Source organism: Scophthalmus maximus, chromosome 18 (genome assembly GCF_022379125.1).
Source record: "Scophthalmus maximus strain ysfricsl-2021 chromosome 18, ASM2237912v1, whole genome shotgun sequence".
NCBI lineage: Eukaryota > Metazoa > Chordata > Actinopteri > Pleuronectiformes > Scophthalmidae > Scophthalmus > Scophthalmus maximus.
In genome coordinates, this window is record NC_061532.1 from 15,415,001 (window position 1) to 15,437,978 (window position 22,978).

Below are 22,978 nucleotides of genomic sequence, written 5' to 3' on the forward strand. Positions count from 1 at the left end.
CAGCCTGCGCTCTCTGTCATAAAGCAGAGATGAACTCGCGGCCCATAAAGCGACAAACCACAGAATTACAGCGGCGCCGTCGCAGCGCTCTGCCCCCCCCCGCGCTTTGTGATCGACGTCCTTTTTAGCGGCGCAGTTTAGCAGGTAACTGGATAACTGATGACCTATGACTGCTGCGAGGCCTGTGATACATTGAATCTACGGAAATATGTCTGGCGCATGCCGGTGAGAGGACGGAAACGAACGACCCGCTGCCTGCCAGGCCGCTTAGTGCGTAGAGGCTAAATGTTAGCGGAGAGTGTTTTGGCACCCGTGGGCTCGTAAAGCATAAACGGCAAAGTGCAGTTAGCGCCGCGCCGCGCGACAAGCTGCCAGGGGCGGAGTTCAGCAGCTCAAGGCGAAAGGCACCATAAAGAAAAGTCAACGGGCCGTGGGAGCGCCGCGTGATGAAGCGCTAAGCCAACACGCCGAGGCCACGGCCGCATTTCATCGGAGACAAACAGGAGTGTGTTTGTGTCTGCAGAAGTGTGAGCAAGAGGGAATAAAGCGTTGGTCCCTGAGAGCAGGACATGGGTGCAAACATTGGTATTCCCGCGGTGTCTTCATGGGTCTAATGAGAATATGTGTGCCGCTGATGTGTTCACACATGTGGCAACGGCTTAAAATAGGCGGCCAAAACAAAAGTAATGGCCATTATTTACTGTAAACAAAGACCATGTTATGCAATATGAGCATCCCTTATCTCAATGACATCAGTTGCATATGCTATCCCATGTTAATTGCAGCCACTTACAGCAGGAGGGCCCGGAGGGGGTGTGACAGGGTCAGGGGTCAGCGGAGGAGCGAGTGGCTTCGTCGCCTCCTTCTTCTTCTCCTCCTCCTCCTCCTCGGGCTCCTTCTCTTCTGGCAGCAGAGGTGGAGGCGGCGGCGGGGCGAGGTTGGGGCACTGGCCGATTTCAGCGTTCACAAAGGACAGGGGCTGGGAGAAGTCTGAGAGACTGAAAAGGTGGACAGGTAAATTACATTTAAGTTCACAAGATGTTCTCGGCGGACTCTGACAGCGAGAGCCGAATTGGCTCAAATTCCGGCATTAGTGAAACTGCAGGAAAGATAAACGTTAAAGCATTGCAGTGCCATTTCAGGGAAGTTGATTATTTACGTTCTGCAAAAAGTTAGCTGGGAAGCTGAGAGTTTGTCCAGTGCATGTCCATATACACCTGCGACCTGCACCCATTAGACGGTACTAGCTATTAGTCACACGGTATTCACCCGTTATCGTCTATTTTACTCTAAATCGGATCATAATTTACTAAATGAACATCTGCTGTATTAAAGAAGACTTGAAACTAGAGATCGAGACCATTAACTCCTCAGGAAAAAGTTAACTGACATTGTAAATCAAGTTACAAGTAGAATAAATCCCTCTCGACTTCTATAGAAACTGAATTGTCTCCTCTTTGCAACCAGCGGAGTCGCCCTCTGCTGGTCATTTGAGAGAATACAGGTTTTGGACACTTCCGCATTGGCTCCACTTTCTGGTCCCGGTGACTAAGTCCATTTTTATATATGGTCTATGGTCTAAATACACCTTCATGTTTTCTATACTATTGTTTTCTATTACAATAGTATGGCCATGTATAAGTCACATGACATAATGAGAGCCATTTAAGACGAATAAATAAAACAACATGTGATAAAAACAAGGTTTCAACACTGAACAAAAACACACTGACAAACCTAAAGACATATAGACAGAAAGACATAAAGAAAGATATGTGTATATTAAGATGGCGTTACAGTTTTGGGGTTGAAAGGGGTGAAATGAGGTCAGCAATAACAGACAGAAGCAAAAACATAAACACAAATCGATAAGAGAGGGGAGAGTAATATGAGTTATGAGAATGTTTACGACGTTGGACAGCTCTGTTATTGAGTTCAGGCGGAAAGAGACACTAGCTTTATGATCATCATCATCATCACAAACATCATCATGACTTTCCCACAATCATTAACTACGCATCCACCTCGCAGTGTATGAGGTCAAAATTAGGCCCGCCGTCTACCGCCAGAAAACATTACGGGGAGATCATTAGAAAAGAAAGCTACAGCTGTCCCGTGCGAGTGTTGCCACAGCGGGTATGCGGTGAATATCTGTAGTGTATTGTAGAGGACGTTGAGGTGAAATGATTGGGTCAGTTTTGCCTGCGTCAGTGTTTTTAACATGCTGGAGCACAAGACGCTCAGACAATGTCCAAAATAGAAAGCTGAGTGTTCTTTTGCCTCACATTCATCTGGCGATGTCAGAACCACATCACACGGAGGATGACTCAAAAATACTGCTCGTCTTCAATTCCTTTTTGATTTGGTTTTTGTCCGAGTTTTGCAGCGATACTAGATTTGAGATTCTTCTATCGGGCCACATCAGTGTTAAATCATGCAGTGAGGAGGGGTGATATAAATGAGCAGTTGTGTGAACTGCTGTTCAATTTTGTACAATTTAAAAATTCCACCTTCACTTTCTTCGCGTTCAGCAATTAATCAGATGATTGTTTTCTAGATTGATTGACCAAAAAAAACAGTCTACAACAGCCACCACCCTCTTGTGTCAAAACAAATTGATTGTTTTGTCCTACCAACAAAAGCCAAGGATATTTAATTTGACTTTAATTTATAAAGTTGGAACTTTGGAATCTTTGGTATTTTTGCTTGCAAAATGAAAATTGATTGACAGTTGACTAAATAAATATCTGCTCACTGTAGCTACGTTTAGATTAAATAAAGAGCACATCATAGCAATGTGTTTCAGTTAATAGACATCTGGCTGTATTAACTGTATAGACTAGATGCTACGTACACAGCGTTGACCATGAGGTTCCAAATACATCCTTGGAATGGCACATTGGCTCTGTTGGACGTCTGCTCTACTTCTGCAGGAATACCACCGAGGAAGATGTGCCGCAAGCTCACTGGCTGGTCGTTGGGAAGCGTCGCCTCCCTCTTCGCCTCCTCATCAACCTGGACTGCAAAGGATCTGGTGACGGACAAACACACACACAGTTGTGTCTCGAAGAAGTTTAGCGGACGCTGCATTGACTCGAGCCGACTCCAGACATGCGCTGACGTCCGCGGCATTTTTCCTGAGATTTTCCCCAAAAGGGGCTGCGAGAGCGCAAACGTCTGCACATGTGGCTCCTGACATTCTCCGAAAAATGTCTCCATGACGTTATTGCATAATCAAAATTGGGTCCCCAGAACATGAAGAAATACTTGGACCACACAAAGAGTGTGCATTGAATGGATTCATACAGAGTAAAACACTTCAACACTGTCGCAGAGGAGGGAGGCACAAACAAAGAGTGAACGGACGCAAACACCGACCTGCCAGCCAGCCTCTCGATGCGCAGTGAGTGCTCCTTCCCATCGTTCAGAAGGCCTTGTTCGGGTCGTCTGATGACACGACGCGGACTGTTGCTGCCGGTGAACACCAAAACCTCCAGAGAGCCTTTGTTCAGCATGACAGAGAGGTAGGGCTGCGGGAGTCGGACATAAAGTTCATTAGCTGCATTAGATCTATACGTCCAAGGACGTGCAACGTTCAGCTATGAGAGAGGGGCTTTGAATTTCCCTATTTAACGATAGGAACAACCACTACACACACCATGTGCTGGATATAACACATAGAAAAAGGAACATTTCCAACCAGACACGGTCTGAAGATGAGACATACATGTGCAGGGCAACAGTTAGAAGTCTAAATAACAACCTGCCCCCATGTTAAAACCCCATTTCAGCGTGTGTGGTTTTTTAAAACGTGACCTTTATTTATCCATGAAAAACTTTGTTGAGCCTAAATCACACCTTTTAGCTACAGACTAAAAACACAAATCATGTCTCAAGGTCAGAACACAACTGTAGATATAGAATTGGGATTAAAATTGCCAACAAGAACCACATGGGGAAAAAAAAATCACTTTATAAACTCAGCCAACGAAATAACTTTCCCCCCAAAGCCTTCAGCTGTTTTCAATGCGGATGCCATTTTACATTATGGTTCTCTGTAGCTGGTACCTGCATTGTTTAAAATAATAATGATATAAATATACTTTTCTTGCATCAAAAGGATTTGCGCTTGTTTATATTATCAGGCAATAATAAAGTAGTTGGGTTCAACTCCACATCCATGTCAGCATTTGTTTAACATTTGACAATAAGCAGAGAGGATGGAAAAACGAAGAAACAGATTAGATGAGAAAGGAGGAGAATAAAACAAACCAAAAGGGAGGAGAGACTGCGGATTGAAAAGCAGAGACAAAGGCAAAAAGGGAAAGGGTAGATGAGTGAGGGTGGATAAAAAGAAACTTGGGGGGGGGGGGGTGGGATGAGAGGGAGAGGAGAGGAGAGCAGGGAGGAAAGGATAACAAGAGATGAGAGGAACAGAGAGGAGAGGAGAAAATGGGGAAGAGATGAGAGGGCAGAGAGCAAAAGAGGGAGACGGAGGTGGGGAGAGGGGGGAGAGAGTGGGACGGACAGAGAGGTGCTGGAGAGCAGTGGTGCAGGGTCAGGCTAATTTGAATTTTAATTCACTGTGTGCCAGAGGGCGAAGTGGGAGACAATTTACCACCTGAAAATGGAATTTCAATTTGAGGTCAGGGACAAATTGAACCGAGATGTAGCTACAACATGCCTCTCGCTCCGCCGTCTCGCACACTCTCTCTTTCTCTCACACACACACACACACACACACACACACACACACACACACACACACACACACACACACACACACACACACACACACACACACACACACACACACACACACACACACAGGTGCCACAGTTGCAGACACGTGTCACACACACAAAGGCATACTACCACAGATGAACTCACACGCACACATACGTTTGTACACTGACGGAAACGATGCACAGAGACTCGCACATGTAGCCATGAAACAGAATAAGCAGCAGACTGTGGAGCTCACACGCACGCACGCAAACACCTTTACATGCACTAACCAATGACAAAATCATCTCACGCACACACACACACACACACACTCGTCTGCTACCTTCGATATTCGGACTTTCTCAGCTTTAGAAGTTTATTCATGTATGATGATTACTGTTTGGCTTCGCCTACCCCGAGTGTACTGTACCGGTGTGGGTTGTCAAAGTACAGTAAAGCAAAATGAAAGCATGACTGAAATTCAGGACATACAAAATTTAAGCCAAAATCTCCAAATTCTGTGGGTTCCAGTTTTTTCACATGAGAATAGTGAAACGCTGATTGTTTGGAAATTAAAAATGACATTTTCCACTTTTTTTGGGGCTTTATTTTTCTGATTTTAGAGACTAAACAATCAGTCAACTGGCAACACAATCACCACCACACAATCTCCTTGATAAAGTTCTGTAGCCACAGCAGCACTTAGCATTTCTTTTCTTTTCATCTGGACAGAGAAAGAAAACCGAGGGCAGGCAGACACTTTTCAGCGCTGCTCTTGAATCAGCAAAGTCTCGATATTTTGTGAGACGTAAAATTCTCCATAAAGTCTGTTGTTCTCTCCCTCTCATCGCTCCTGCTCTTCTTCTCGCCGTTATCTTTTATCTCAGCTTCCCTTATTCCGCTCCAAGCTTCTTCGCCTCTTCCTCCTTGTCTTTTTATCGATGTCCTCTGTGTCCATTCTCTTCTTTCTATCTGCTATCATACTCTCCCCATCTTTGCATTATTCCCCTCTCCTCTCCTCTATCCCTGCATCATTTCTCCTCTCTTTCTTCTCTAGCCTTCCTTTAACCTCTAAATCTCCCCCCTACATCCCTCCATCCTTTGTCTCCTGTCTCCGTCTCTCTGTCCCCTCTCTAAAACATCCATTAGTCAGGGCCAAGTTGAGTTGATGGTGTTTTTAACCTCGCTTAACCTTTACACACACACACACACACGCACACACACACACACACACACGCACACGCACACACCGCCTGCCAGCATAGTTAGCAAAAATAGATTTATGCGCCCAACAACCAGTGATGATGGATAAGCTAGAGGTAACCTCTGTCCCCCCTCTCTCTCTCTCTCTCTCCCTCACACACATAAACACACATTCATACACACTCACATAAACATGTATACATTCTTGTATTAATGTGAAATCTTCCTGGCCAAAGATCTGCACAAACACACAAATGCACCCACACACACCAACACCCGGACATGTATGCACATAAATACATGTGCCTGCCAAAAGGAACGCATGTGCAAACACAGTGAATACATGGTGTTTCAAGTAGAGATGAAATGATGGATTTATTTATTTATAAGTAATCAGTTCAGAGGTATTGTGCGTGTGTGTGTGTGTGTGTGTGTGCCAGTGAGATTGTATTTAGCCTTAAGACAATCTAATCAGCATAACTGCCAACAAACTCAAATCTCATTAATATGCACTTATGGAAACTTGACTCAGAGAAAAGGTGCTTATCCGTTGTGTGTGTGTGTGTGTGTGTGTGTGTGTGTGTGTGGTCAGCCTAAGTAAGATAACTGATACACAAAGGCCACAATGTGTGTGTCTTTTTCCTGTGCATATGTAGACTGATGTTTCATTGTGTGTTGTGCGTGTTTGCGTGTGCGTGTGTTCTTGTGTTTTTTTTTGTTTATACAGCACAATCCTGTTAGTGCATTTGCCAACAGATGCAAATCTCATTAATATGCACTCATGAAAATGTCATTCACTTAGGAAAGGAGGGCAGCAGTTGGGCGAGCGACAGTGTGAGTTGAACCCACCTCTCCCGACTGTCTGCGTCTCCTCTTGGAGCCAAAGAGGTTTGTGTTCCGGGCCTGTGGTGGAAAGATTTTTCAGAAAAATATGAGAATAAAAGGATAACATTTTATTTTGAGGGTATTATGTAACTGGTTTTCTTGGCAAGCTTCTTAAAATAGATTTTTCTAGGAAAAACTGGAGTTGGGTCACTGAGTTTTTAGAGGAGCCAAATCGACACTGTCTGATGGATGATAGTGTGACAGACTAATAATAATAATCAATAACTGCCAATGTATATAGTTTTTAAGTTCTTTTACAATTTGTACTAAATTAGACAATTAGACAAATTAGACAATATGAGACAATATGCGTGGTAAAAGTCATCAATCAAACTGCACATTTGGAATTTAGTTGTAATCAAACCTCATTAAGGTTTGATTACAATATGCAATCTTTGTTGTTCCAAAGATTGCATATTTAGTTTATGGTTTTGCGAGATCTTCTCTAACTTGTTTTTTTCTCCTTCCTCAGTTAATTTAAATTCTAATTGAATAAATTGAATGAATAATTGTAACTTAGAGTCTGTTATTCAGCACAATGTGGATCCATTGGTCTATGGAAAAATGGGACACCTTTCTACAGGTAAGCATATAAATCAACAAATATAAAGAAAACAGTGTACATAATTGGCAGAATACTGTATATTTAGGGTTTAAATCCATATTTTCCCATATGTAGTACCAAATTACATTCTTTCTAGGAAAGTTCTTTTTAGGAATCTCACCTCGTACAATAAGTTGAAGAGAATGAATGATGAAAAATCTGCTTAGAATTATTACAGTATGTACTTATTGAACACTGATTGAACAGAACCTGCTGGCCGAGTGGTGAAGCTCCGCCTACTGCCAGCAGTATGGTCCCGGTGTCTTCCAGGGTGCTGAACGACAGGCTGACCTCTGTGCCGAGCGCCAGCGACAGTCCGCCCAGCTCCATGTATCCTGGCTTGGAGAAACTCACCGTGTACAGGTTCTGTGGGACAGAGATCATAATGGTTGCAGCTTATATTCATTTTAGTTTGAATTAGTGAATAGACCAGTGGTTCCGTTCTAAATGTTCAGAGCACAATTGAATGGAAAAGTTAAAATGCCGCCTGAAAAGTCAAAGGAGTGGGGAAAAAAATGAGGTTGATAAAAATGATGTGAGCACACCCGATTCCCCACTGAGGATTTAGTCACGTCAAGGTTTTACTAAATGAAAGAGAATACTTTAAGAGGAATGCTGTTTTAAAAAAAACTAAACACACACACGCACACACACACACACACACACACACACACACACACACACACACACACACACACACACACACACACACACACACACACACACACACACACACACACACACACACACACACACACACACACACACACACACACACACACACACACACGCACATCTTTGTAAGGTGGTGAATTGACAGATGAGGGAAATAGAGAGACCTTCACTTGAGACGCTCTCAACCCTGGGCCTTTATAATCCTTCGAACAGTCTTTGTACAGCATGTGAGCGTGACTGCATATTTGTACGTATGATTATGTTTAGAAATCACGGTGAATGCCTTGTGTGGCTTTGAAAACGCCCCTATAGAATCAAGTGTGCGTGTATACAGTCCAGAGCTGAAGTATTTGAATCCACATTTTATTTCATCAGGCTCTGCAACATTCAATTTGAAATAAAAATTGATGGATATTAAATCAAAGCAACATCAATATTGATACTGTTCTACTAACTAATATATGAACTGGTGAGAAACATTAAATGCATTTTATAGTATACAGCAGTGCATCTACAATACTGTACATAAAGGCAGGTAGACAGGCACGTCTGTTTGATATATAATCTATAATAAAATCTATATCTACACCTACATGGACACGCTTACCTCTACGTTACATCCCTTAGTGACCCCAGTATAATCTGAACTGCTGAGCAGATTATATGGAGTCCTGGAGACTTCAATCTCCCGAAGACAGCCAGCATACCGCTTCAAAGTGATCTCTGACCTATAAAGAAAGTTGAAATAGATTTGGCTATAGAGCATTTATGGATAAAGATGCTGGGAAATCTCTGTGGACTTTCTTCTCTTTTAGCCGTGTAGCATCATTAAAAAATGTTGAATTACAGCAGCGGGGAAGCTATTGCATCATGGATCCAGCAGCAGAGTGAAAGCCACAGCGAGATTAATCTGAATATGCTGTTTGTCCGTATAGCCCAAATGGATAAGTATCAGTTTTTACAGAATTTCTGTTCATGTAATAACAAGCTTTTGTTCAAGTTGCAGTATTGTCCAAGAGGAAAGTCCATCTTGAATCCCACTGAACGTGCTATTAGCAGGGTAATGCACTGCGTTGTGCATTTGGTGGCTTAGCAAAAAACTCAGTGGAGACACTTTCATCCACACCTAAAATACACTTTTAATTGGATTATGGCAACTGTGCCCGTAAGGCAAGAGTCATAAATGTGAGGAAAATGCACCTCGATGTTTCTGGGCAGGAGAACGTCAAATTCAGATTAATAACAGGATAGAGAAAGTGCTTTCCAGCCGCCGCGTGGAAGAGCAGGAGCCTTCAGGGGCCAGCCGAGACGCAGACATACACATTCCCTGTGGGCTACGCAGCATCATCAGCGTGGGTGGGCCTCATGCAGAGTCACAGTGACTTCATACACATTTGTCTGATAATGAGATTTATCTAATCATTTATTTACCTGGCCGTCATGCTGTTAAGACAAAACAAGATAGTAAAGCGTTAGCACACTTCATAAAACACAGTTTTCAACTAATGGCTCATTTAAACTAGTCAAGTTTTTTGTTTCTGCTCAACCTGCTGCTCTGTTTTCAATATCCTTAAAAAATATCAAAGATTTTGGCAACAATTTTAATGCAAAACAGATTATCAGATTGCCACAAACATAGAACACATTATGGCCTTCTTTAAAATGAGAGTGTCATAGTAAAATGAATGAATTACAGCAGTGCATATGTTTGTACCTGTAGTTTCCGATCGTCGGCAGCCCTCCAAAATAGATTTTCTGGTTTTCCTTGAGGTTCAGACCGGTAGCTGAACCCTGAGACGTGGCCACTATCTTCTCCTCGGCACCGCTGTTGATGTCCACCACAGTCACCGTGGCTTTGTAAACAGTTGAAGAGGCATGAACAGCAATTCAACACGCAGATCAGGACTGTACGTGTCACTGCTCCAGCTCAGGTATCTGATTGTTTGCATGTACCTTGTTTCTTGTTCCTCGACATGGTGAGGGACTTCCAGCTTCCGTCGTTGTGGCGGCTGGCTGACGTGGCACTGCCAACCCCTGACCCGAGGTCAAAGTTCACCTTCACCTTACCCTCGGACAGCTCCACAGACATAAAGTCCTTCTGCACAGAGCGACAGCCAGAGAAAATGTGCAGTGAGGCACTGGCCACTGTTCCAACTGTTTATTCTATAGCAATTTTAAAACAAAACAAAAATATGTATGGCAGAGAAAAACATGAAATACAAAACTCACATTTGACACAGATAACAACAAAAACTGATGCTCAAGAAAAAGAAAAAAGTATGTACACAGATAGATTAAAGAACAAAAATCAATAGAGCCACAATAATGAAAGCTTTTCACCTTTTGTGCCTGACTTTTTGAGGATGGATTTATGAGTGTATCCAAAGAAAGGTGATCTTAATTTACTCGGCCATGTCTTCACTTTTTATTACGAGTGAAGCCGGGTTTCCCCCAGGGGTCTTAATCATGACGTTTTCCATTGATTAACCTTTTGCTTTGTTGCGCACATACCATATCTTCAGTAGCCAGATACATCAGCAGAGCTTCGGAGGAGAAAGTGCGGAACTTAAAGGTGACGGAGGAAACGTTGGGGTTCCACCTCGTGGGCCGTCCCACCGCGGCGTAGCCTTCACCGTCCAGCTGGACTATTCCCTCACCATCTGAACGCTGGGGGCTATAAAAACAGACAGTTCATTATGTTTTTAATGTCCGCCAAAAAAAATGCAAAGTAGCAAAGATGAGGGAGTGGCCACTTGAATATTAAACCTCAAGAAAATTGATGTATATAGGAATTATGGATGTATGACATTTGGAGTAAATAAGAGAAGAGAGAATCAGAATAAAATATGATACTTTAAGAAAGATAATAAAACTTTCTGAATAAGTGTTTGCCTACCTGATCACACATCCTTTACAGTCTCCCTGTCTCTCTCTGTAGTTCCAAAGTCCAATGGGTTTACTATCCAAGAAGGTCTCCCCCATGCAGCCTGTGAATGTTGATGTTCTTACTGCATCCGCTTTCTAAAAAAAAAAAAAATAACAATGAGAAAAAAGACAGACAGGCTCTTGATGTTGTTATGCACAAACACTGAGACAGGCAGATACCTTGACAGTGCCGAGTATTCCTCCTACAAACAGGTAGGCGTTTTGGTCGACGTCCAAAATAGTGAAGGCCGTAGGCGAGTTGGCACTGGCCGGGGTCGGCATCATACCAGCCATGGAGCCTTCCAGAGGATATACTGATATGGTGCCATTCAACCCATTGCTGGAGATAGGGAGAAGGAGGGAGTGGGTTTGATGTTATTTTCGAGGCTATTCTGCATTTCCTGGTAGACACTTACACCAACTCAAGAAGTTAGAGGCACCCGGAATCAGTTTTAATGAACTCTGGGTGATGATGAATGATAGAAACACAATATGGAACCATTTTGCAGCAGTGGGAACCTCTGAGCTGTACAACAAGATTAATCTCCCACCTAGGAGTTTGTTTTCAGAGCAAGGCAAGAGCAGCCTTTTTCTGCTCTGTTCTGTTTCTGCAGGGGAACATTTCTAAGACGGATAGCCTGTGTGATCCCAACGGAAATCACCATTGGGAAATCTCGGGGATGGAAATGCATGCTGCAGGTGGGATGTCTGCTCGGTGTGAACGGGTCTCGTGTTGGAGGGTCTATAAAGCTGCATGTCAGCTTTCACAGAGGAAAAAGTGGAACTGCTCGATTACACTGTGTCTATGTAATGATGTGCCACGGGCTGACAGGGCTGCAAACACTATGATTTCCCATGTGAAGCAACGTGTTTCCTTCAGCAATATGGATGAAATGGATATGGATGATGTCCTGTGGTTTGTTTTTACTGTTACAATGGGCTGTTGTTGTTGTATGTGATAGTGGCCACTCAGTGCCACACACATACAACACAATTAAAGACTCTCCCTGACCTCATTTGCACATAAGGTAAGGCAACAACTTTAATTAAATAGGACGTCCTTTTTCACATGCAGTGGGGTCAAAACGGGTGGACGAATTTTCCCAATCTGGGGAAAGTGAACATGAAAGTGGTCTCAGACTTTACGACCCTGCTGCATTTAAACTCCCATGGTTAAGATGTACATTCATTTTATCATAAAACAGACTTATTCGTAATTTCATCTTCCGCCTTCTATCCTAAGATTAAAAATTCATGTACAATCAAGTAATGTAAAAGCTTTTTTTTTTTAAAAGGCTGCTCAAATGCAAAACAATACAAAACCCTAATATCTATTGTAAATAGTAGTGGTGGTACATTATGTACAAACACACAGTATATGTATGTACTGTATGTGTAAACAATATTCTTTACAGTATATCCTTTGGGCCTTTGATGTAAGAATGGAGCCTGGAGAAGTGCTCCAGTATATATTTGCATGAAATTGTATCTGTTTGTGTATGTATTTCTGAATATAATGTGCATGAGCTGCTGAGTTCATCATTCTATGCTTTTCTCACCACTCCTGGTTCTCCAAGGTGAAATTTTACGTTAGACTATTCTTCGCATTATAGCCACATCAGTGTTGGCTTTGAAAGCACCTTTGTAACAATAACAGTGCGTGCATGGATGTCAGAGCAAACAACAAAGCACTTTTACCGTATATGTAAATGTGTACGTGTGTGCGCACTTCTTACCGAGACGCCTCGATTCTGTGCCAGTTCCCATCGTGGATGGTGTGATGGGCATACTCGACCCTCCCCACACCCGAACCCACGTCCCACAGGAAAGTCACCTTCCCCTTACGCATCTCCAAGGCCAAGAAATCAACCTGCGACACAGAAAAAGACACAGAAGTGTAAATATGCAAATTCTGCACGATATATTCTGTGATAGCTCATCTGGTCAAAGGACCAGTAAAGGAGCTGAGTTCCACTGGAGGGAGATGGGATATGGAGAGAGAGGCCAGTCTGTTTATGTTATTTAGGTCTGGTTCTACTGTGTCTGTAACTGTAAGGCAATTAAATTTGCCTCGCATGGCAGCAGCGTAACCACAAACCAAATTGGTTGAGGAGGAATGAAATTTTGTCAGCAGTGGACTTGACCGCCACCCACAACCAATCAAATCTAATGAAGGTGTTTATTCGGCAAAGACATGTAGATCATCAGACCTCATGAACTAAAGCGACGGTCAGGTCATCAGATACAGCTCTAGTCAAATGATGTGATATTAAGATTCTGCTATAAAAAAAATTGCATCTATTGCATTTGAACTGCATTTGAAAGGAAATGATGGTGATTACCAAGTGTCTAAAATCTCACTTTGTTACTCAGTACAGAGAAGCTTGTAGAGTATTTATCATGTGGGGAAGAGTGAACAGTGAAGCGATTTCACACCCAGCTCTGATCTATTCTGAGGGTACAAAGGCTGAAGTTTTCCTCCATCTGTCTCTGTAAGTGGGTTTTCACAGACTCTTGCTGTATTTTGATTAATGATCTTATTATTTATGTATGAGCCCAAAAAAAAATTAATAAGAGAATTTTGAGCATATGCTCCCATCTTGATGTTGTCTCTGAAGATCGCACTCGCAACATTATTATTCATATAGCATTATGCACAATTAGAGATTATTAGGGAGTCGCATTTGAGAACACAAATGACACACGCGCACACAATCACACACAATCACAAACACACACAAACACACACAAACACACACACACAGACACACACACACACACAGACACACACACACACACACACACACACACAGACACACAGACACACACACACACACACACACACACACACACACACACACACACACACACACACACACACAGACACACACACACACACACAGGTATACACACTTATCTTTCTAGTTTCTCCAGGGTAATGATGATTATTCATGAGCACAGATCACAGGGCAGCATCATTTTTATTTAACTAAAATTACACACTATTAATCACATGTTAGAGGTGCACAAACACAAACGCTTGTATACATGCAAAGGGAAGCAAACACTTGTGTTTCTCTCTTTATCAGCCAAGCACGCACGCACACACACACAAACATCATATTCCCAGAATGATTTGTCTAATATGACAATAATTAATACTTCTTGACACAGACTCACCAATGCCCCTATTAACACAGTGGACTGCTGTTTTAAGGTATCGCTGATGATCCCAAAGTGTGTGTATGTGTGGATACATACGTGTGTGTGTGTGTGCGTGTGTGTGTGTGTGGACATGTGTGTCCTAAAGAGCAGCAGCAATTAACAACAAGTTTAGGTTGCTATCTTCTTTAGCCTGATTTCCCCTGAGAAATCACTGCTTTGCTTCTCATCTGACTGGGAAGTCTTGAACACGCAAGCATGCATGTGTGTGTGTCACACTAATAGTCTCTAACTGTGAAGAGTGAAGAAGAATTTCTTATGAATAGTAATGCTGTGTGTGTTGGGGGAGGGGGGGACTAGACATTCAGTTCTAAAGGTTAAGGTTATGGTAAGGGGCTACATGTAGGAAATGCATGACAGGTACCCCAAAACAGTATAACAAGACAGTGTGTGTGTGTGTGTGTGTGTGTGTGTGTGTGTGTGTGTGTGTGTGTGTGTGTGTGATTGTGTGTGTGTGTGTGTGTGTTTGTGTGCACTTTAAATATTCAAGTATGATAAATGTTACACAATATACAGCACCTCCACATTATATTAAATAAGATTTAATGCTTTAATATGAAACTTTAAAAAAAAAAATGTGAAACTGTCAACTGGACTTGTCATCAATAATACAAGAGTCATACTGCACAAATACTGCATACATAGTTTGAGATTTTTATTCTGCAGAGCTGTAAATATTTATTTGTTATCCAAAAAGACTTCATGAGTGTTGATAAACAGCGATGCATTATCATTATGAAAATGCAATTTTTCCAACTACGTGGTAATTCAAAGGTGAGGAAATTGTTTGTTTTCTCTTATAACTGATGGTTTTTATTCCCAAATTAGCCACGATAGTCCGCTGTAAGAAGTTTTTTTTTAATTTTTTGGTCAATTGTGCTGCCGACGGAGGCGTAAAAGATGTGTTGGTGTTGTGAAACCTTGGGCATGCGTAACACAAGTCATAAGACTCATCTAACTCATTAAACATTTTGTGCCGGAGACCACTGAAAATGCAGTTGTGCCCCTGTCCCCCTTCATTTAGATAGAGGTCTCGTCTAACTCTCCTAAAATAACTGCTCCGGGGCCTTCCCAAGATGGCTGCCAGGTCGCGGGACAGTCACTGAAATATCAACGGAGCTGATCCAGAACCAAACTTACACATACAGTATCTTTCCATATGTGAGTATGAGCCTACAATTGACAGTGTGGATCTGGTACAGTAGCGGTCAGCACAGTATGCTGTGTTTTTCCATTTATTTAAAGAGCCAAGACAAATTTTATTGTATTTTTGCTGCTTGTGAGTAAATAAATAGTATACTTACATACTTGGTTGATCCCAGGTAGAAGAGCAGGTTATCAGGTGTCGTGGTTTTGACATGAAGGACGATGGTGTTGTACCTTCCTTTCCTGATGTCAGGGCGATAACTACGAAGACAGTCACCACCCGAGGAAACTGAGACTTTGATCTGGAGAAGTGAAGAAAGTGTCCAGGTAAAGAATACACAAATAAATCCAATAAAATGTGTAATTGATTTGAGTTTGTGTCATCATACACTTAAACTCCCCTTTTTGTAATGATCAGACTTGTAGAAACTTGTCAGCGTGTTGACAACTTACTGAGTTTGCTTGTTTCCTCGCCTGGTTGATCAGCTCCTTGATTTGTGAGATGTTTCGCTTCAAATTGTCCTGCAGCCTTTTGATTGGCTGCAGCTTCTCCAGCAGCCTATCAGCTTCGTCCTCTAGATCCTTCACTTTCGCTCCTGCAGCATGGACTGAGTAGAGTAGAGAGAGATCAAGTACAGTAGTGACACGGAAGAGCACAGTAGTTGCAAACATTATTGACACTGTACAGCTGAGAGATCGCGAAGAGCGTGGAGAGGATGACAAATAATGAAATAATGGCAGCTGGAAAGATCATCGATATTACTCAGAAGAGGAGAAATATGGAGCAAGATTGATGGGGAAGCCAGTGAGAGATGAACCATTAGTGCAGCTCAGCATTCAAAGAAAACATTTTATATACTATTTACAATTATATATTGGAAAAAAAATTTAAAAAAAGAAGCTTGAAACTAAAAAAAAATAAAAAAATAAAATCAGAAAGGAAGAGATGGAGATAAAAAAGAAAGAAGTTCCATGCTTTGCAGTGTGCAGAGCTCTCATGCTCCAGCAGGGCAGAGCAGAACAGAGGTATTATTAGAAGCAATTACTGTTTACTAGATAGATATAAAAGATGGTCATAAATTTTTAATGGGTGGTGCTCCAATACTGGTGTTGAAATCAGATCATATTAACATAGTTGATATTGATTACGCTAAAAAACAAACATTACAAACTCGTGTTTATTGTATCCGAGTGATGATTTTAAGTCTAAACTGAAACTTTGAATGTGAAGAAACATATATTGGTAGACTGGGAGTTAACATTACTCTCTGGCAATTACAACATTGTATTGGTTCACCACTTAAGGTAAATAGCACTTGTATTGAGGTAAGTGAAATATACATACTGATGGCTGTGGGGATTGAAAAAAGAGAGACAGAAAGAAGAGAAAAAAAATCAGGTTTGGCTTGAAGTAATCATAATTTACAATTTTTTGTCGCTCTGAGAATTGAACTATCTCCAAATATTTAAAAATACTTAACGTATTATTTATTTCTCTTATTTTCATTATTATCCATTTTAAAGTGTGGATTTTGCTTAAAGAAAATTTGAATGGCAAATACTTTAAACCAAATCAAAAGGGAAAAATCTATTAATGAGCAGAGATACTGGTTAAATTATGAGATTTTACATCTGATTTTCATTATCTTTGATAGAAATTCTCACGGGCCTGTCTACTATCATTACGTAACCTGCCAAAATAAAAATGACTGTACTGTTTTTCTCCGGGTCCTGGATCATCTGGTTGGCAGCGTTCACGGTGTCCTCCAGCTCGCTGTAGTTCCTCTGCAGGCCCCGGAGTCGCAGGTTCAAGTCTCCGAGGCGCTCCAGCACGTCTACGGCTGTGGCATTAGCGTCAGCCGCGACAGCCTTCGTGCCTGCGAGCTTAGCTGCCGTGTCTGTCACGGAAAGTAATGATAATAACAGTGATAATGAACAAAACAGAAACATAGAGCTATACAAATGACGTACATTAATCAGCGGCATGACATTATAAAGCTCGGACCAATTCGTGGCCTTTGTGATCCGCAGTGCAACTAATGATATGTTATTAAAAATGAGATATTGTCGAGTCAACGTGATGGATATGGTGTTTTAATAAATATTTATGGTGGAATTTATCAGTATGACACCATTGTGCTACACTTATTTGTTAGCTCTGCTTTGTTTGGTAGTTTGGTTTGAAGCAGAGATAAACAGAAAACAGATCCCAGGACAGATTTGGAGGCAGGTCTGGTAAATCCTCTGATAACCAGACTGATAATCTTCTGTGGTCTCTAGCAATCTCGCTTATTATTGTGAGGGATCTGAACTAAAACTTACCATGTTGTGTTAACCTCATCCATTTACACTGTGTAGTAACTAGGTTTAACTTTCATACGAATGCTGATCCAAACAGTACAGTCCTGCGCGTCCGTGTGTATCCGACAGTACTGACGTGTCAGGTCTAATTTCACCAGAGTAACACCTCCATCCGCACACTATTGATCTGCTCTCTCTTTACCACGCACAGCATGCACTCACTCATATACCCACCATGTATTCGTGCAGACATACCTTTGGGGATAGCGTGGAGCGTTGCCCTGGTTCCATTGACAGCTCTGAGCAGGTCCCTGGTTTTGTCCCTTGCTGCCTTAACTCTGCCCTTCAGCCCAGCGACACTATCTGCATTCTCTGCACACACACACACACACACACACACACACACACACACACACACACACACAGAGTAAGTGATACTGATGGTTTGATTTGAAGCCCGGGCTGCCTGCTAATAAAATCATTTCCCTCACCTCCCTGGAGGGGAGCAGTGACAGACATTAAGGCAGATGAAGAGTGAAACTGATGGCTGATAAAGTCAATGCTTGTTTGTACTACATTTGAGATCATTTTAATTATAACATATATATATATATATATATATATATATATATTCTTGTAAAACAATTAGTAACCAAACTTTATACTGATACAAACTACACACTATTTCGTATGAAACATATGGCAAACACACATATACTCCTGGTTACCTTTGACTTCATTTTGCAGTTGTTTCGCTTGGTTTAGCAGTTTCTGACTCTTCTGAAGGGATTCTTGAGCTGCCTGCTTCACTGGGACCTCTGGACCTAAAGCCTACAGTAAACACACACACACACACACACACACACACACACACACACACGCACACGCACGCACGCGCACGCACGCGCACGCACGCACACACACACACACACACACAAGCGTGCACACAGAAAATGTATGTGACTTCAAGAAAAAATACTTCCAGAATAATTTACATCCCACACATATATTAAGAGATATGTTTCGTGACACATACAGAGGTGCAGCAATCTGCATACTATCTTTCTGTAAGATCAAAGCATGACTACTTTGCATTGCTAAATAATATTCCAAGAAAGACTTTCAGAGAGAGACTCTACTTCTCATATTCAATTTTCACCCCAACCCCCTTTATATCTGTTTCTGCACCTTCTTTCATGGCAGTATTTTTTTTGGCCCTTTCTACTTCAGCGCTTTACCTCACCTCAAAATGCAAATGAGGGGAATGAGTTAAAAAATAAAAAATAAAGTAAAATATTGGCAGATAAAGGACAAATAAATGAAATGGCACAAAGGAAATAACTTCAAAAGAAAAGGGAGGGAAAAAGACTGCTATAGAACGAAGGGGAAGAGAAAATGAAAAATGAGGAATGGAACCACAAAAGCAAACAAATGTAGAATGAATAAAAAAGAAGAGGTGTGAGACAACGGCTAAATTAAGAAAAAAGGGAGGAACGGGAGGTTTCAGGTGTGTGTGTGTGTGTGTGTGTGTGTGGTCATGATAATGAAAGGTAGAGAGGGGAAAATATGAAGGAAAGAAGAGGAACAGAGAAGAGCTTTGATCTCTCATCCATGACTAATGGAGAGCACAGGCTTACATTACTGTTACTGCATGCAACACACACACACACACACACACACACACCTCTTGTGCTGAGAGTAGACATTCTTGGTCAGGATAACCACAATACTGTACTTACAGTATGAAAGCAATACCTATATGTGAGGTGTATTACATAAAGCGGCAAACCAGATAGATTCAGGTCAACAGGTGTGTGTGTGTGTGTGTGTGTGTGTGTGTGTGTGTGTGTGTGTGTGTGTGTGTGTGTGTGTGCATGTACGTCTGTGAATGTACAGTAGGTACGTTTCCTCTTACCAGTGCAAGAGCCTCACTTGCCCTCTGTTTGGCCGCCTTTGCCTCCTTCTCTGCTTCGTCCACATTTGATTTTATGTTACTGTAGGCCTTGAAGGCAGCTGTTGCATTGAAGGAGAGATTTTTAGCCTCAGCCAAAATACTGTGAGGAGAGACGGGACAAAAGAGCGGAACGGATATTAATGTGTAGGCAAGACAAGATTGATGTGTTATACACAGGTTTTGTTGAGTAATTAAATCCCAGATTCAGAACACTTACCACCATTACCTCTTATTAACATGAATGACTGTCAAGTTAATTGGCACTTATCTTAGAGTTCTGCAGTGACAGCTCTGCCATAAATGTCATCGTCTAGTTTCAGCCCCATCTCTGCCGTACAGTATATACTTTACCCGGGCCTGAACATACAGACATTAGCAAGGTGGTTATATTTACCCATCCAAAATGGCGGCAGATTCGTTCAGCTGCTTGGCGTGTTCCTCTGCATCGTGCACATGGTTAGACAGGCTGACGGTCAAGCCGCCGGAGAGGCGGCCGACTTTATCGCCGAGCTGGTCGTGAAGAGGACCCAGCTCTTTCTCCATCTCCTCCAAGTCCTAACAGCAGAGAGGGGATGACAGAAAACAGATGCTCGGGTGCTGTGGAAAAAAAATTGCTAATCGATTTAAAACCTGCGTTTGTGTCACTGATACCATAAGAGACAAAATTGACCTCAGACAGAATTTTCAAGTAGATTGAGGTTGTAAAGAGTTACAGGGGTTCTAGAGGGTTCTTCTTGGTTGACCTTAGTACCTCTATCTCTCTGTTGATGTTGTCAGAAAGCTGGTTTGCTTCGTCCAGCAGACGTTCTCCCTCTCCCAGGACCTCCTGGGCATCCTGTTTCACTACACTGACAGCAGAGCGCTTCCTCTGCAGGAGAAGAAATCAGGGTTAATCGCTGCACATGATACACGATGCTCCAGCCAGAACATTTGGGCGGCAACTAATGATTATTTTCATTACCAATGAATCTGTTGATTATTTTCTTTTATAATCCAGTGATTCACCGATTCATCAAAATTTCCCAAATACTGTACAATACTCACAATTTCCTTGAAAAAACAAATAACTTTATTGCGTCAATAACTACCATTGATCCATTTAAATGGTGCATTTTCTATTCTTAAAATATGTTGACCAAAGTTTTGACAATGAAAAATTTGTGCAGAAATAGAACAATTTTAATAGGTTTTTCCAACCTTTTTTAGTTCAATTAAGTCAAATCTAAATTACTACTACTACTATAATAAGTATAATAAGAATAATACGAATAATAATAAGAATAAAATAATATTCATAGTAAAAGGGATTGCTTAGGAGAATGAATATTTTTGTAAAGACAGGTTTTAAAAACCATTAAGTGGTCAAAGGAATTTCCAGTTAAAAAAAAAAAAAAAGCTATTACAGAACACTAGGGACACACGGTTACAGTAGTGATTAGATTAAATAATGAGTCAACTCAGTATAAACCCTCTGTGCTATTCTCATTTTCCACTTCACTGCAAAAAGAAACCTGCAAAAAGCTTTATAAAGACTGCAGGGTCAGAGAGAAACAAGGAAAGATATTAAGAAAATAATGAGGGAGAGTGTACTATAAATGTGTGTGTGTGTGTGTGTATGATCAGAATGCTTCCTCAAGGCCCCGTATAATAATAATCTTCCAGATAAATGCTTGTTGTTTTGCTCTGTTAGGAATCTTTGCTGCCTCTGAGCTTTCCTCGATGGTGAATCACATGCAAAAATAAAAGGCTTAAAAAGAAAATAGGAAGTGTCTGCGATGAAAATATGAAGTCCAGTCTTTCGGATTATTTAGGAGAACTTTTTGATCGTAGGAAATCGGGAATGTGGGTTTAAAAGTATTTTTAGATGAGAGAGAGTGAGAAAACATCAACGTAATAAGCTAATCATTTGAACATTATTTCAGAATGGAAATAGGAAATCACTTGAACACTAACTAATGACACTATAAGTGACCATGAGCACAGAAATTTAATATTCAAAACTTGTGCGTCAGTTTATTTGTATTTGTACCTCAAGGGCCGTGAGGTTGGCTCGGTTCTGTTCAGCCAGAGATCCAGCCTGCCTCGTCGTTCCCTGGGCAGAGCGCAGCAGATCCTCGGCCTCCTGGAGCTTCCCCTCGTGGTCCGAGAGCTTCCCTTTTATCTTGGCAGGAAGATCGGGAAGTATTAAGCACATGTCATTAATTCAGGAACATCGAGGACTAAAGAGGGAAGATGAGAAGCTGTAATTACCTCGGCTTTCAGGTCTTCTGTGGCCTGATGGGGGTCGCCAAACAACCTCTTGACTTTCTGATACAACTCCTCTGCGAGGCTGGAAGCACAAGAGGGGGAGATAATACTTTAACACTTTGGTAATTTGCTCTCGCCTTTAAAAAGTGGAATAAGTCAGAATATGTCAACGCAAACAGGAGAGAGGAGAGGAGAGCATTGTGATGCGTGACAGAGCCTCGGCTGGAGCAAAGACAATAATCACTCCATATGACGGAACGTTGAAACGCAGGAATGCAGGTGCCGATTTTCCTCTATTGACCCCCCAGGCTAAGTCTGATTAAATTGTAGCGGTGCAAAACATTTCAAATATCTCCGAGCTAATGCGTGCGCGTTTGCATATGATTGGACGGGAAGGGAAGGTGAAGCAGTATGTGCACGTGTACACGGCAGCGAACACGCTGTGCTACCAACAGCCACGGAAAGAGCTGGAGGAGAACGAGTCACTTAAGGACAAACTTTAGTGTGTGTGTGTTTGTTTTTGATGAAAATATTATAGATTTTACATTTTGAATCACAGTTTAAACTACTCAAGAGAGTTCAGGCACGACAACGGCGTGGCTGCAGTTGCACCTCGGGAATCGCTGCTTTGAAGAGTTCATAGATAGTGATGGGATACTGCCGATCGAACTGCCATCTGGGGCTTTTGTCGGCCTGTTCCATACTTTGTCGGCGAGTGGACAACCGTGGAGTGTGAACTACTGTAGGCATAACTACTGAAAATGTGTTGATGCCTGTGCAGCTTTTGTTGAAATCTCCCCTCAGGGTTCAGTCAAATAATCAACAAAGGGACAGACGGACGAGTGACAGTATTTCTTTGTCTGTGTCTTTCCCGTGTTCTCTCCCACTGCAGCCCTCCGTCCCTCCGCCAGCTGTTCTCCTCCTCCTCCACCCCCTGCGACTTTCTCCTCCTCGCTGCACATTCTTTCGTATCTTTATGTCTCCTGTTTCTGCCCCGACGGGGAAACTTTGAATCGACTCATCGACCTCGTCAATATTTACTGCCGAGAGAGACGGACGGGCCGAGGGGGCGAGCGGGGGGATGAAGA

At 42.0% G+C, this 22,978-nt stretch overlaps 1 protein-coding gene across 10 annotated transcripts in view; it reads right to left on the bottom strand.

Annotated features, from left to right (window-relative positions):
* Nucleotides 1–22,978, bottom strand: part of lama2 (laminin, alpha 2) — a 150,204-nt gene that overhangs the window by 9,549 nt on the left and 117,677 nt on the right. For 6 of the 10 annotated variants that reach the window (XM_047328517.1, XM_047328518.1, XM_035616735.2 and 3 more), the window contains 24 exons: nt 21,894–21,972; nt 21,673–21,804; nt 20,395–20,511; nt 20,038–20,198; nt 19,605–19,743; nt 18,418–18,520; nt 17,945–18,061; nt 17,104–17,286; nt 16,734–16,739; nt 15,842–15,996; nt 15,547–15,690; nt 12,757–12,890; nt 11,201–11,360; nt 10,992–11,116; nt 10,607–10,769; nt 10,049–10,193; nt 9,810–9,948; nt 9,527–9,538; nt 8,703–8,823; nt 7,631–7,786; nt 6,781–6,834; nt 3,379–3,530; nt 2,855–3,031; nt 794–998 (listed from right to left, as the gene is read on the bottom strand). In XM_047328517.1, the coding sequence (XP_047184473.1) occupies nt 794–998; nt 2,855–3,031; nt 3,379–3,530; nt 6,781–6,834; nt 7,631–7,786; nt 8,703–8,823; nt 9,527–9,538; nt 9,810–9,948; nt 10,049–10,193; nt 10,607–10,769; nt 10,992–11,116; nt 11,201–11,360; nt 12,757–12,890; nt 15,547–15,690; nt 15,842–15,996; nt 16,734–16,739; nt 17,104–17,286; nt 17,945–18,061; nt 18,418–18,520; nt 19,605–19,743; nt 20,038–20,198; nt 20,395–20,511; nt 21,673–21,804; nt 21,894–21,972 (3,079 nt within the window). The remainder of the gene's footprint in view (nt 1–793; nt 999–2,854; nt 3,032–3,378; nt 3,531–6,780; nt 6,835–7,630; nt 7,787–8,702; nt 8,824–9,526; nt 9,539–9,809; nt 9,949–10,048; nt 10,194–10,606; nt 10,770–10,991; nt 11,117–11,200; nt 11,361–12,756; nt 12,891–15,546; nt 15,691–15,841; nt 15,997–16,733; nt 16,740–17,103; nt 17,287–17,944; nt 18,062–18,417; nt 18,521–19,604; nt 19,744–20,037; nt 20,199–20,394; nt 20,512–21,672; nt 21,805–21,893; nt 21,973–22,978) is intronic. The other 4 variants (XM_047328519.1, XM_047328516.1, XM_047328514.1 and 1 more) reach the window with 3 other exon arrangements.